Here is a 15,120-nt window from a genome sequence, read left to right as displayed (position 1 = left end):
GCACACACCTGTTCAGACCTTGGCAGTAGCCGATATCTGGATTCCGCCAGGAGAAGGCAAGCAGGACGTTGCGTAACTTCTGTATGCCTTCTGAGGTGGGGCATGAGTAATGTTTGTTGTTGGGGAGAGTCCGCAGCAGGTCTAGCTCGATCTGCTTGGAGGCCGGGTTCTGCTTCTCCAGCGCCTTCTGAAGCAAGGTCTGGAAGTAACCAGGCTCAGTGGTGTCCTTGAACTTCCTGGTGTGAAGGTCCACACACCACTTCCACACCTTGGAACGGTGCTCGTGTGGAATGCCTGCACGGATCAGGTTCTTTAATTCTGGAGAGCACATCATCTCCCTGTTCATTGTGCTAGCAAAATAGTTTTCCCACTTGACCCCAGTGGAAACCTCCTGGTTTTCTGTGAGGTAGAGAGTCTTCAGGTCCAATGCTCGGACTTTGGCAACTAACTTCTCTTCCTCGTCATCCTCTGGGACAGTCTTAAACCCATAAATATCATATTCACTGTTGAGAAAAACAAAAGGAAAACTTAAATGATGTGATCTCAGCAAAAAGACCAATGAAACAGAAAAGAGAACCTAGAAATCAACCCATGTATAAGTGGCACTTTGATATATGACCAGGCATTCAACTCAGTGAGGAAATAATAAACTTCTTGATAAACAGGGAGCAGAAACTGGCTATCTATATGGAAAAAAAATTAAATTAGATTTCTTCTTGACGATAGACAGAAAAAAAAATCAATTCTAGATGGTTTAAAGCCCTAAATGTGAAAAGCACTGAAGAAAATACAAGCGATACTGCAAAAATAAGGCTCAAAAATCTGGCTCCGTTAATATATGTGTGTATGTGTGTTTATATATCATATGTATACAAATGTAAAACTTTTATGCTTCAAAATTATCATTCAAAAAGGTGAAAAGACAAGTGAGAAAATATTTGTAAGATATTAAGGATACAGAGGAATTAAGGCTGCGGTAGGCAGAATAACGGCCCCCAAAGATGTCCCTGCCCTAATCCCTGGAACCCGTGAATATGCTACCTTACATGGCAAAAGGAACATTGCTGATGGAATTATAGTTACAGAAATTAAGACCGGAAGATTACCCTGGGCTATCTAGGTGGGCCCAATGCAATCATAGGAGCCTTTAAAAGTGGAAGAGGAAGGCAGAAGAGCTGGCCAGAGAGCTGCAACAATGGAAAAGGAGGTAGAAGAGATGTGAAGCAAGAAAGGGAATGGATCTGCTCTTCCTGGCTTTGAAGATGGAAGAAAGGGGCTACAAGCCAAGGAATGCAGGTGGCTTCTAGAAGCTGGGAATGGGCACACCGGAGAGCCAGCAAGGAAACAGAAACCTAGTCCTACAACCGCAAGGAACTGTATTCTGCCAACAACTTGAATGAGCAAGGACACAAACTGTCCCCTAGATCCTGGTACCTTCTTTTTCATCCAGTGAGACCCATGTTGGACTGCTGACCTACAGAACTGTAAGATAATAAACATGCTTTGTTTTAAGCCACAAAGTTTGTGATAATTTGTTATGGCAGCCATAGATAACTAATACAAAGGCCTTTGACATACTGCTGCTGAGTGTGTAAACTTGTACAAGCATCTTGGAAACCAGATCTAGCAGAGTTGAAGATATGCATTCCCTGTAGGTCAGGCATTCCACTTCTAGTCTATACCCGAGAGAAACTCTCTCACATGGACACATGGACATGATGTTCACTGCAGCAAGGTCTGTGAGAAAAACTGAAACGATCCTAAGTGTCCACCGTGAGAGGAAGGAATAAAGATGCTGTGGCATACGATGAAGTTGTAGGAGGCAGGTAAAAAAACGCTCAGGAGCTACGTGTATCAACCTGGATAATTTCAGAAATAATGTTGAAAGAAATAAGTTGCAAAAAGATATGAATATGGTGGGATTAGTATATTAAAAAGTGTCATCAGTTAGAGATACACATTGAAGTCTTTTAAAGGTGAAATGACATGATGTCTGGCATTTGCTTTAAAATATTCCAGAAAAAAAAAGACTTTGGTGGGGGAAAATAAGACAAAACAAGATTGGCCAAACATTAATAATTGCTGAAGCTGGGTAACGGCTGCACGTGGGGGGTTGTTATATGATTCTGTCTACTCTTTGTATGTTGGAAATTTTCCATAATAAAGTTAAAAATAAATCAATATGCAGTTATTGTTCTACTTATACCTAAAGTTTGAAAACATACAACATAAATGGTAAGAGTCCAAAATGTACAAGGGAAGACAACATGGGGCCTTCAGAACAGCTTGCTGGAATACCCTCACAGTTCACCACCACCACCACTGCGAACAGAGAAGTATGCAGCGTGGAGACAGCACTCTTGAGCCTGGGAATCTGGCTGTCCAGGCTGAGGTACATTCCTTGCCACTCACAGGCTGTGTGACCCTCGGCAAGTCACATCACCTCCCTAACCCTAGCTTCCTCATGTGCAGAGAGGATAAAAATGCCCACCCCACTGAGCATTAAATATGAGCCTGCATGTAAAACCACTGGCACAGCTCCTGGCACACAGACCTCAGGGAGAGTTTTGTAACAATGGGTTGGTCACGTTCTGACAGCATATTTTCAACTGTCATGAGTAGCCCAGACAGTGCAGACCAGTGCTGCATGCTCAGAGAAGGGAAAGATTGTGTCAAGCTGAAGCAAGGCTCCACCTGGGCAGGGGTGGGCAGGAGAAGTGAGGTGGCTGCAGCAAGCAGGGCCTACACCCGGGCAGCAGGTCCCTGGTATCAAGGGGGTGGAAACAGAGGGAGACTGGACTGAGTCAATTGGCAGATTTCTCCTCACTCCAATATTCCATGATTTCACTTTTCAGAAACTAGGATATGAAGGTTCTTAATACAAGAACAATCAAAGGCTTCCAGATTGATTTTCTGAAAAATATATGTAATACTGTGTGTGTGTCCAAGTGCATTTTGGGGGGGAGTGTGTCCACGGCACGTATCAGACCCTAACTGAGTTCTGGACCACTGCATCAGGCTACCCAAGTGTTTTTCCCTTATAAAGAAGGCCCAGATCCCCACTTAGGGGCCCCCTTTGCTTTCGAACCACCTGTGGGTATGGCTGCATCTCAGGAGAGGGTTCCCACTCCTTGGAAGAATGGCTCCTCCTGCAACAGCACAGAAACTAAAGCTATCATCCACCTTGGCATGGTACACAGGAGAAAGGTCTTGGAATCAAAAGACCTGGGCTGAATCCCAGCTCTATCACTTATTACAGCAAGAATGATGAGACTGCCTGTTCTAATGACTGGACAGTACTTGTCATGAGCATCAAGTGAGACTTGTCAAGTTCTCTGTGAACGGCTATTGCTGATGAAAAACGGGACTTGAGAAATGGGTTGCACTACCCCCAACAGTTGCTAGCACCTTTACCTGACAAGATGAGGTTTAACAAATGCTTGCTCTGGCTGCTCCGGGCTCTCAACCTGCAGAGCATCCTCCAGCAACTGGGCTATGACATCCCGAGCAGGCCCCTGGTCTTCTGAGCAAACTGGTGTCTTCATTTCTTGGAGCAATATCAAGTATTTGCTTTCTATCTGGCAGAGCTTGGCTTCCAGGCTAGAATACTGCAGAGAATGTGGTGGTTACCTCCGTCCAGACAGACAAAGCAAAAGCAATCTTTACATACCTCAAGCATCAATGAATGACAAGCCCAAAACTACCAGGAAGTGAGCCAGAGAGAGACTATCAAAGACAAGAGATTAATTTATGCCATAGGCCACTTGTCATATTTAAAATGATCTGCTGTGGGCCCCCCATTTCCTTCTAGGGGATCTGGCAAAGAAGAGGTGCTGGTAATAAGACCTCTGGATGCCAACACATGCATCAGTTCTGGAGACGGTTGAGGTGAGCAGCAAAAACCAGGCCACATGGCAATTACTGAGGTCAAGCTGAGTGCCACTTGGCACAAGGGCCATGAGAAGCCACCCCACGCTACATCAACAATTTCTTAGGATGCTGTGACCCAGGACTAGCTCCCATTTGCCACCTTATCAGACAAATCAAACACACCCCTAGAAAACATGCAGGAACAAGGTTTGGGAAGATGCTTTGAGGACTGTTCAAAAGGTATACTAGGTAAATAACAGCTGTTGACACAAGTGTCACTGAATTTCACTGGATTATAACTGTAATGTTTGTGATGTCTTTACACAATGCAAAGTCCTTTCCAGCCACAATCACATCCAACTCTCACATCAGCCCTATTAGGTTCACAGAGGAGGCATTATCCTCACCATCCCCATTTATAGATAAGAAACGGATTCACACAACTCAATAGCATAGATCAAAATCCAAATAACCTTAATTTAGGAGACCTTAGAATTGTACTTAATTTTTTTTCCTATAAACTCCATTATATGTGTGGATGGAAACCACATCTCAGGGCAGTTCTATTTGTCTTCATCACAGACAAAGTGAGACCAAATACATAGCTCTGTGCACCACATATATTTCAAATATATTTTGGCATCAGTAACCACAGCACTCCAAGCATGGGAGGTGAACTGATTTTAAAAGCATGTCCATTTGTAAATGGTTTCTGAATCATATCTCCCACCAGATAATAGAATATATCCATTCTCACCCACCTTTGCCATCAGATCCCTCTCTCTCCTTTCTGCATTTCTCCGTAGAGCTGAGAGTTCAAAAATTTCCCTATTTAGAAGTTTATTTTGGGTTTTGTATCCCTGTAGATTATCCTGTTGGGAAAAAAAACAAACCATCAATTCACATTGGCTGAATATTGCCTAATTATTCTATATAATTAACATTTTGCTGCCTCACCAATCAAATAGCCCTGCTGAGTTAGAACAAGTTCTAAGGAACTGAAACCTGACTACCAGGCACTTTCTGATTAATCTTTGTGGCCACTCCCGGCAGTAGGAGGAAGGCAGGGACTACTGCTGTAATAAAGGAGACGGGGAAAACGAATTTATTTAACAGTGGTGATTTTTTCAACTGACCACAGGAGAAATAAGTAGGACGTATTTCCTAAATCTATGCAAATATGTTATCTATCCACGTTCACTGAGGTGGTACAAGAAGCAATACCTTTCATTCATTTCTTTTTTAACTAGTGGAACTGAACACACTTTCTGTTGGCACTCATTTTTACGTATCCAGTTTATGCTACACACATATACAAAGCCCTTAACTAATGAATCACACTTCCAATGAGCACCTACAACCTACAGTGCATAAGTAACTTAGGAGAACATGCTCCTCAACTTCTTTACATTGAAAAGTTTCAAACGTATGGAAAAGTTGAAAGAAAAGTACAATGAACACAATATACCCTTCACCTAAATTCGCTAATTGTAAAACTTTTGCCACATTTGCTTTATGTTTTTAAGAGAACATCACAAGCTGGTGACAAGTTCTGCCAAGTTCGACTAAAAGTTCAGGTCTGGTAGAGGTGGGTGTCATATGTTAGCTTCAGCCCTTGAAACTCTGAGCAGGGAGAGTGAAAGGAAACCTTTGAGACACTTAGGGCAGTGATTCCTAAATGCTCTCTACCAATTCAGTCTTTTACAAATGTGTCATCCCCCCTCAACATACACATACTCTGTTTGAAGGTCCTGAGGAATTTCTGATCCCTCAATCACAGGAGAAACTCTGTTCATGATAGCTCCAAGGACAGGCCAGGAATGATCAAGAAAGGCCCTGATTCTTGTGCTGTCACAGGATAGAGACCGTGGTCATTCCCCCAAAATGTGTCAAGAGACAGGCCCCAATCTCCAAACTAGAAACCATCATGGGGGTATACAATTTCCCCTAAAAAATACAGACGAACTGAAAATGTTTCAATGGTCCCTTTGATTGCTAACATTTATGGAGCACTTGCTATGGGTTACAGGTGCCCTGTGCTAGGCACATGAGATTCTTGATCTCATTTAAACCTCACAACTCAGGCAGCTATTCTCATCATCTCCATTCCTAAGTGAAGAACTGAGCCCTAGGGAGACTGCACAACTACTAAGCGTTGGGGCTGGGAACCAGACCTCTCAGAGCCAGGCCTGCTGGGCTCTGGGCTCCGAGTGCTTGGCCCCCCGACTCCCACCTGAGCTCTGATATGCATCACACCTGCTCAGTCTTAGCAAGACCGCACATCACAACAAGATATCCAGTGTCAAACCCCAAAGGAGACCCACAGACTTCCTTTTCTGATCTGAATCATGATGTTCTCTGTTCTGGCATCTTAAAGCTCTCATATTTGGAAACAATGAACAAACACATTACTAAAAGGCAAGCAGACTGAAGGAAGGTGAGCTAGAGGGCAACTGAGGAATACCCTCGACCATGACAGACAGAGACTGAGGGATACAAGGTGGGTCAGTGACAGCAGGAAATCATGATCAGCCGTATCTACGTCTAAGTCAAAATTTGTGCTACAGCCTAAGTAAGTCCTGATAATTCATCTTAAGGATGCCTTCTCTAGAATGCTGATGATGATCACAGCAAGTTAAGACCCTACGAGGTGCCAGGCGCTGCTTGAGGCTTTCTGTGAAATACCTCCTTTAATGCTTACAAGACCCTGGGAGTTGAGTGCTACTTCACAGATGAACACGCTGTGGCAGAGAGGTGAACTAAACTGCCAAGTGGTAAAGCTGGGTTTGAACCCTGCCAGGTCTGGCTCCAGAGCCCCTGCTCAGTCTACACCACCACCTCATACTGGTCTATCCCCTTCCTTCCTGGTGCTTCCTACAGCTGTGATTCTGCTCTTATTTTTGTGCTTTCTAAACCAAACTACAAGCTCCAGGAGGATAGAAACTGTGTACTTCGTGCAGAGCACAAAGCCTGGCACATGGCTGAATGAAAGGGTTCAAAGAAGGAAAAGCTGTGTGCATGAAGATATTCATGAAATAGCAACACAGGACTGAAGACAAAGGTTGATTAAGTAAATGATGACAGAGTCAAAGGATGGACAATTCTGAAATCACTAATGATAGCAACAGAGAATGTGCTTGGGCTATAATGCTGAATGAAACAAAAGTCTGTCTACTCCAAAAACGGAAGAATTATGTAAACATAGAAAAGGCCTGGAAGGAAATATGGAAAAAATACTCAAATCGTCAGGGTGCTAAAATCCTAGGAACAATATTTATTCCTGCCTCAAAATACTACAGAAACAAAAAATGACCATGTATTAGACCAAAAAAGAAATGTCAGCAAATTCCAGAAAGCAGAAATCCTTACACGCCACATACACTGATTATAAAGCAAGAAACTGGACAGTAACAGTAACAATAAAAAAAGATAGCTCCGTCCAACCAACACACACCTAGACATTTTAAATTTGGGGTCGAAGGAAGAAATCAATATGGAAACCACGCACTATCTAGAAGTGAAGGACAGTGAGAAAACACCCACTTCTGTCCAAAGGTCTCCCTCAAGCCTTTCTTCAGTTCTCCCAGCGCCACTGCAGAGAAGGCGTGGATTAAGTGTGAATGTCTTCCGCAAGGCGAGGGGATGCGCCGGCACCGGTAATAACAGGCTCCAGGCAGAGCAACGTCAGAAAACATGAGGTTGAGACCCAAGCAGGACTCACCTGTCCCACTCAGAATCCATGGGCCACAAGTAGGGCCCTTAACAACCATTCTGCCTCTTCATATGCTCTGTAGCCACTTAACCTGACTGTCGTGGGATTCTGGAGCTACAGGCTTAAAAACTGTTAAGTTGAGAAATGCTGGAGAAAAAAATGTCATGACTGATTCAAAACCACCCCACCCATTACGCTGCAAAAACAAAGGGGCGAAAAGTCTAATTCTGATCAACTCTGTTAGCTGTCTCCAAAAGGAGCTGTGTAGAGCCACAACAACAAAGTGACACACTCTCCTCACACACCCTGGCTTGGCTCCCCGTGAAAACTTGCCGCACATGCTTCCCCCACTGCCCAGCATCACTCACTGCAACCTGGGAACCGAATGCCCAGCGTTAGTCTCTAAACACTACAAAAATACACATGCTTGCAATATATCAATTTCAGCTGACATTAAACAAGTAGTCGTAACGTGGTGTATTACCGATGGGATGTATACTTAAGAGTCAGGTACATTCCTTGTGTATATAAACAAAACTGACTTTTACCAGCAATACTAACCAAGAACTCGTTTTTTTTTTTTAAACACGGCTATTTTTGGACTAGATATGATTATAACGTAATGACATTGGGGTTTTTGTTGTTGTTTTTGGCTTTTCTCATTAACAAATCTTTCTGGCCTCACATATTGACTGGGTGTCATCACTGAGAAGTGGTCCCTGTGGAGACTGCATCCACATTACAACGAGGCCGCCGTAATTCCAGTGTTTCTAACTGCCATTTTGGAATTACCTTTAAGGCCCCTAGCACGTCCACCATTCAGTCATCCAGTTCACTGACACTGCAAGACAGGTGCTGCTGGGCGTGAAGTGCTCAGGAATGACCTCAACAGGCGCCAGTCTTTGCCCTTAAAGGATAAGGTGCACTGGGGGGGCCAAACAACCTTGTGCCAAACTGTTTGCAAAAAGAGGGTAGCCAGGTGAGAAGGTTTGTGGGGCTAGGTGGGACCTATAGCTACAGACCTGTTTGGGGTCAGCTGGGGTCAACTGGGCTATACCCAATGTCTCATGTCGTAGGGGACACTTCTCCAACTCAAGAACTGGTGGCAGGAGGACTTCGATGACCCTCTCTGTGGCCTGACTGACAGTGGCCCAAGGCCATTCAGCTCTCCCCTCAGGACTGGCAGGCTTTTCCACAGGCACAAAGAGTCCAACTGCCCCTGCCTCCCACAAATGCTGTGTGCTCCTCCTACCTCATCGGCTGGTCACCACCCCAGGTATGACTAGGAGAGTCACCTCTGTTCAGGAACCAGCCTCCCCCCCAACCCCTGGTCAGCCCAGAGAGGGACACTAGGAGGAGAGCTCTGCCCTCCCTTCTCACTGTGTCAGGACCCTCCCACCTTGGGCACAGGGGGCACCGACTCTGAGCAGGGCCTCTTCCCAGGCCTGCCTGGGAGCCGAGGTCTACTTGCCCAGCTGACCGACCGCACTCTAGCTGTTGGGAACAGTGCTCCCTCACCTGGCCCCCATTAGGTCCTGAGGCAGGCCGTGGAAATGATGTTGGTGCACACATTCATGCACAGAGGGAATAGCTTCTGAAGGTTACATGGAACAGGGAAGTTCTAAGGACACATAAGTAGAGAAGTCTCTGCTGCCTGAAAGCAAGGAGGGGAAAGATCTGAAACTGTTCTGAGCAAGGGCAACATGGCTGGACTTAGACTTTCACTTTCCAAGGAAGCTTCTTAGAAAACTAATAATTATTTGACTACAAGTCCTGTTATACTTGTTTTTTAAAAAAAGGCACAGCTGCTCTGCTGTCACGCCAAATTAGCTCCCTGAGACCAGCAGCTCTGGAGTGACATCACCAGACAGACTGTTAACGGGTTTTTGGATTTCTTGTCCCAATAATCAGAGCCCACACCCTGCTCTTACTTTCAGCCTGTCCAGTTCCAGCTGGTCCCTGCCGGTAGGGGCGGCAGAGGGGGAGCCGGGCGCCGAGCTGGGAGAAGCCACACTGCCCTCGCACTCGCTGAGCTGCCGTGAGAGCTTTATGATGACCTCGTCCTTGGCTTGGATGGTCTCCATCAGCATCCCCAGCTGCTCATTGAGCTCACCCACTTTGCTCTTCAGAGTTCTCACTTCCTGCTGAAGACTCTCTTTTTCCAGGCTGAACCTCTCAAGCTGGCTGGTGAGGCCCAGAATCTGGTCATCCTTTTGGTGTAGAAGCTCAAGTGTGTCCTTTGGGATCCCCTCACAGAGTCGGCTGCTCGTGAAGTACTTGTCGTACTGCGATGAGCGCACTGTCTGCTGCAGCAGCCGCACGAGCTCCTGGGAGCCAGAGGAGGATGGAGCGAGGGTGAAGAGAGCCAGGGAGAGGAGCAAAAGCAGAAATCGTGACAACTCTACCTGGAACAATCACTGGAATTTGAGGAAATGAAGAAACTTTACTGGAAACAGTTTAATACTGAACTTCCTCTTGAAGGATCTCAAAAATAGACAGGAAAAAAATTTACTCCATAAAGACTGTCTGTAGAGAATAATAGGAAACAGGAAATAACGAATGCACATACTGTAATCAGCAATGGTTCCCTGTATATGTTCATCCATATTAAAAAACCTGAGCTCTAAAATTCAATGACCTCCTGAGCAATTAAGTGTAATTAGGTCTGATTAGCTCAGAAGGAAACTGTGTTGTAGAACAGGATGTGGAAACTCTTCAAACAACCGTTAATGGACTCGGGGCTGAAGCTATGTTCAGAGAGATTTGATGTCAGGGCAGGGGTGGGCATGGTGCAGATAACACCCTCCCCTGACCCACTCTGAGGCGTCTTCACTCGCCTTGGAAACTCAAATGTCAATGAACAAACAATCAAGCAGAGCAGCAGGGCCTGGGACAGTGGCCATGGCAACATAAAACTTTCAGGGGAAAAGCAGCTTTTGGGAAATAAAAGATTCAGAGAAACATGAAAACCAGGCTTTGCTCCTCTGGTCCCTGGGCCGCTGATGCGAGATAGGATAGAAACATAAAGAAGAAAAGTTACCTTCTGACTCGACAGGTCTTTCTTTAACCGGTCCAGCTCTTCCTGCTGGCTCTGGAGCTGCAGCTGCATTTCGGAGAAAGGCTTGCTGGTGCCACCACTACCCGATGTCCCCTCGGCTGATGGGTCACCACTACTGTGACGATTTTTGTACGATCCAATCATGTCTTTCAAAGGGCGCTTTCCTTTGTAGGGAATGCGTCCAAAATCAAAGGGAAATCCTGAGCCAGTCACTCCTACATAAAAACAAAACTTGTTTTTTTTTTTGTGAGGAAGATCAGCCCTGAGCTAACATCCGATGCAAATCCTCCTCTTTTTGCTGAGGAAGATTGGCCCTGGGCTAACATCCGTGCCCATCTTCCTCTACTTTATATGGGATGCCGCCACAGCATGGCCTGAGAAGCGGTGCATCGGTCCGCACCCGGGATCTGAACCTGCGAACCCCGGGGCGCCGAAGCAGAGCACATGAACTTAACCGCTACACCACTGGGACAGCTCCCCAAAACTTGTTTTTTAAGTGCAGGCTAACTCTTCCCTTTGGAAACTACAATAACACACAGAAGCATCTCACCTATCAGCCTCCAAGGAGTTCTGCATTCATCAACTTGAAAACACCGGCAGGGAGATGCCTCTCTGCCCCTACCTCATTCTTGATAATAACCAGGCCTAAAATCAGAGACGATTCCCCCACTGGATCCTTCCTTATAAGACTCCATCATGTGGTCACTCTAAAAGAAAACCTTCTATTTGATTGCTCAATCTTTGCTCTAAAGTAAATGAAAAAAGGTAGACAGGTACATTGGCACTAATAAGGAATTTATGACAAAATTGTACTAATGCTAGTTTATTTTCCAAAATCTATTCTCAAAAGCTCGGTGTTGAACCTATATGTTCACATCACCATTTTCCCATTTCAGGTACTTGCAGGACCAAAGAGAACAGAGACACAGGCCAGGGAAGAACATGGGTGCTCCAAGCTCCCACAGCATCCTGAAAAACGACATCCCTTCCCCAGGGCCTCTTAGTGAGGATGGGCCCCCACCTACGAAGTTAGACAGTAGGTTCCAAGGGCAGGACTTAGAGACATACTAGGGATCCTTATTTTTTTGCTAATCTATCCTTAGTAAAAAAACAAAAAGAAAGTCCAAATGTACGTTTTAAATTGTAAACACATGTTTTAAAGCATGACTGTATTCTCTTCTTTAAAAATAGGTATTTAAAAATATCGAGGGATCCAAATAAATTTTAGCGTAGATTAATTCAAATATATATTCAAAATATAAAGAGGATACACAAAAGAGTACACATATATAAATTCCATTTATATAGTTAGAAAACAGGCAAAACGAATCCATGCTGTTAGGAGGCAGGACAGTGGTTAGCCCTGGGGTGAGGGTGTAGTGACTAGAAGGGGGCTCAGGAATGGGGGTGGCTCCTGGAGTGCTGAGATTGTCTGTTTCTTTTTTTTTGGTGAGGAAGATCAGCCCTGAGCTAACATCCATTGCTAATCCTCCTCCTCTTTTTTCCCCAAAGCCCCAGTAGATAGTTTTATGTCATAGTTGCACATCCTTCTAGTTGCTGTATGTGGGACGTGTCCTCGGCATGGCCGGAGAAGCGGTGCATCGGTGCGCGCCCGGGATCCGAACCCAGGCCGACAGTAGCGGAGCGCACGCACTTAACTGCTGAGCCACAGGGCCGGCCCTCTGTTTCTTCAACTAAGTGCTGGTTACATGGGTGTGTTCACTTTGTGAAAACTCATACATTTCTGATTGGGGGACTTTTCTGTATGTTCAACTTCAATTTAAAAGTTTACTTAAAAATAGAGGGTAAAAAATACAAGGAAGGGTAGTTCATTTCCCATAAATAACATAGACAACAAGCTGGTGGGCGGATTCTTGGGGCCATTACAGGAAATACCTATGAACAAGCAAGATCAAAGTCCAGAGACATCTTTGTCCCTCCATGTCTTTCACACAGCCTCCCTCTCAAAGGGATGAGGGACTGGGCAGAGGCTGAGAAGGCTGCTCCGTCGAGAAACTACTCTCCAGGGTGCTGGGAGTTTCTTGCCCTTCCCAAGTCCCTGAGTCTTCCTGATTCCTCCTTCCCAATCTTGCTCGCATTTATCCCTTCCATTTTATTCCTAGAATCTCTATGGAAGTAAGAGCCAACACCGCTTATCTTCAATAATTCAAATCTCCAGCCCAAATCCCCTTCCTCCAGGAGGCATTCCCAGTTCACAAGGAGCCCCTCTCCTGGGTCCTCCCACTGGTTCTGCCATGCATTAGGTAATGAAGCATACTCAGCTTGGCCCCATTTTACACCAGGTTACACTGGGACGGTAGGGTTCCACACTACGATCCTGTGGAACACAGGTAAGCTCCCCCTCAAAGCCAGTCATGGCAGTCCTTTCCCAGGGGACAGAAGAAATATTTCCTTTAGTAAATACTCGCTCTCCCAGTAAAGATTTCCTAAAATCCTGCCTCCTATCCCTGCCAGCCCACGCTAGAATTAAGCATAAGGCAGAATTTCAAAATTGTTTATTGTTATTTTACATTTAAAACATCAATATTCCCTCAATGGATCAATGGATGTAGGATCATGAATGGCTGCTAAACAGATTAGGCAAAAGGCCAACGGAGAACTGTATGAATGGATTGGGCTGGCAACCCTAAATCCTGATCGATCTTAATATCACAAAAAGAGAGAAAACCAGACACGATGTGGTTCCAGACGTGATGCACCAGGAAATACACAGCACCTCTACCCCTCTAAAACAGTAGTCTTCTCATAATTAAAAGTTAACCCTGAATCTGGGCAGGCCTCTGCTCTAGCGACCAGTATACAGGAAATACAGAGATGAAGGAGGATGTTAAGTAACCCCACAGAAGCATAATTAGCAAAATCCAGAATGTGGGAAATTCCTCGGCACAAAGACCCTGTTTCTTCAACGAGCATGGCAAGGGAAAAGGAAGACAAAAAAAAGACCAGGGAGCTGTTCAGACTGAAAGAGACCTAAGGAGACACAGCAACTAAATACACCTGCAGGCCTTATTAGCACCTCATGTGAACAGGCCGAATGTTGGCAGGCATTTATGGAACAATTGGGGAATTAGACAATAAAGATTTACTGTAACTGTTTTTAGGTATAATAATAAAGCTATGGTCATAGTTTTTTAAAAAGAGTCATTATCTCTTAGAGACACATACTAAAATATTTACAGATGCAGTGGATTGATGTCTAGAATTTATTTTAAAATAATCCAGCTGATGGTGATTGTAGGGAGGGGCAGGAGCTCAGATAAAGAGGAGATAAAGAGGAAATAAGAGAAGCCGTAAGAATAGATTTGTGGAAGCTGGTTGACGGGAACACCAGAATTCATGACACTATACATTCTACTTTTGTGTTCATTCCAAATTTCTATAAATAAAAAGTTGGGTTTTTTTAAATTAATATTTCCATAAACAGTACCATGACTTCCAGATGGTCTATCTCCTGAAAAAGTTTAAGAACCACACGACTAGACAGTTACTTATTTCCTGTAACATCTAATTTTTCAAGCTTACATGTTTTATCTCCCACAAAGAGAATGCAACTCCCATTGGGCCTTATGCTTCTAGAAAGACCTGCTACCAAAAGGTCTCCCAGGTCACTGGTGGGTAAGAGAGAACCCAGACTGGTGGAGAGAACAACAGACAACAGGAACATGTCTATACCTTTGTTTCCTTCAGGGACTGGCTTCTTCCTTTCTTCCTGTACCACAGACTCCTCCAGGTCCTTAGGGCTTGGGTCTAAAAGCTCCCACTCTTCATTGGTATAAAACACACTCTTCCGACTATCATTATGCCCTCTCCCAGGACGTAAAGAAGACATTGAATTTCTATTGGGCAAAAAGGAAATGTGTTATTTTAAAAAAACTGTAAAAGAAAATGTAATTTCACACATATAGGGTTGGCAAAAATTAAAAGATGTGATAATATCAAATATTGGTGAGGATACAGAGAAACGGGAACTCTTCCACACTGCTGGTGGGAGTATAAATTGGTACTATTATCATGGAGAATAATTCAGCAATATACAGTTAAGCTGAAGAGATGCCTACCCTAAGACCCAGCGTTTCCTAAACAAATTCTTGGGCAGTGCACAAGGAGACATAAACAAGAACATCCACTGCAGCACTATTCATATTAGCAAAGGAAAAGAAAAGCAACAACTGAAACTTCCATCAAGAGGAGAATAAATAAACTGCAGCATATTCATACATTCAAATTCTATACATCACTTAAAATGAATTCACTCATTCAACAAATATTTATTGAGTGCCTACTATGTGCCAGGCACTATTCTAGGTGTTCAGGATAAGTCAGTGAACAAAACAAAGATTCTTGATCTTGTGGAATGTACATTCTAGCTAAAGCTACATGTATCATGGGGATAAATATTTTTTTAAATGCTGAATGAAAAAAGAAAGAAAATGGAAGAATGACATGTACAACATGACAT

General features: G+C 44.3%; 1 protein-coding gene across 3 annotated transcripts in view; it reads right to left on the bottom strand.

Annotated features, from left to right (window-relative positions):
- Window positions 1–15,120, bottom strand: part of TBC1D2B (TBC1 domain family member 2B) — a 91,054-nt gene that overhangs the window by 25,204 nt on the left and 50,730 nt on the right. For all 3 annotated transcript variants that reach the window (XM_058542195.1, XM_058542196.1, XM_058542197.1), the window contains 6 exons: window positions 14,334–14,497; window positions 10,623–10,855; window positions 9,514–9,909; window positions 4,632–4,742; window positions 3,415–3,608; window positions 9–503 (listed from right to left, as the gene is read on the bottom strand). In XM_058542195.1, coding sequence (XP_058398178.1) covers window positions 9–503; window positions 3,415–3,608; window positions 4,632–4,742; window positions 9,514–9,909; window positions 10,623–10,855; window positions 14,334–14,497 — 1,593 coding nt within the window. The remainder of the gene's footprint in view (window positions 1–8; window positions 504–3,414; window positions 3,609–4,631; window positions 4,743–9,513; window positions 9,910–10,622; window positions 10,856–14,333; window positions 14,498–15,120) is intronic.

Source organism: Diceros bicornis, chromosome 5 (genome assembly GCF_020826845.1).
Source record: "Diceros bicornis minor isolate mBicDic1 chromosome 5, mDicBic1.mat.cur, whole genome shotgun sequence".
In the NCBI taxonomy this organism is placed as follows: domain Eukaryota; kingdom Metazoa; phylum Chordata; class Mammalia; order Perissodactyla; family Rhinocerotidae; genus Diceros; species Diceros bicornis.
The sequence above is the reverse complement of the archived record's forward strand: the minus strand, read 5'-3'. Positions and strand labels throughout refer to the sequence as shown.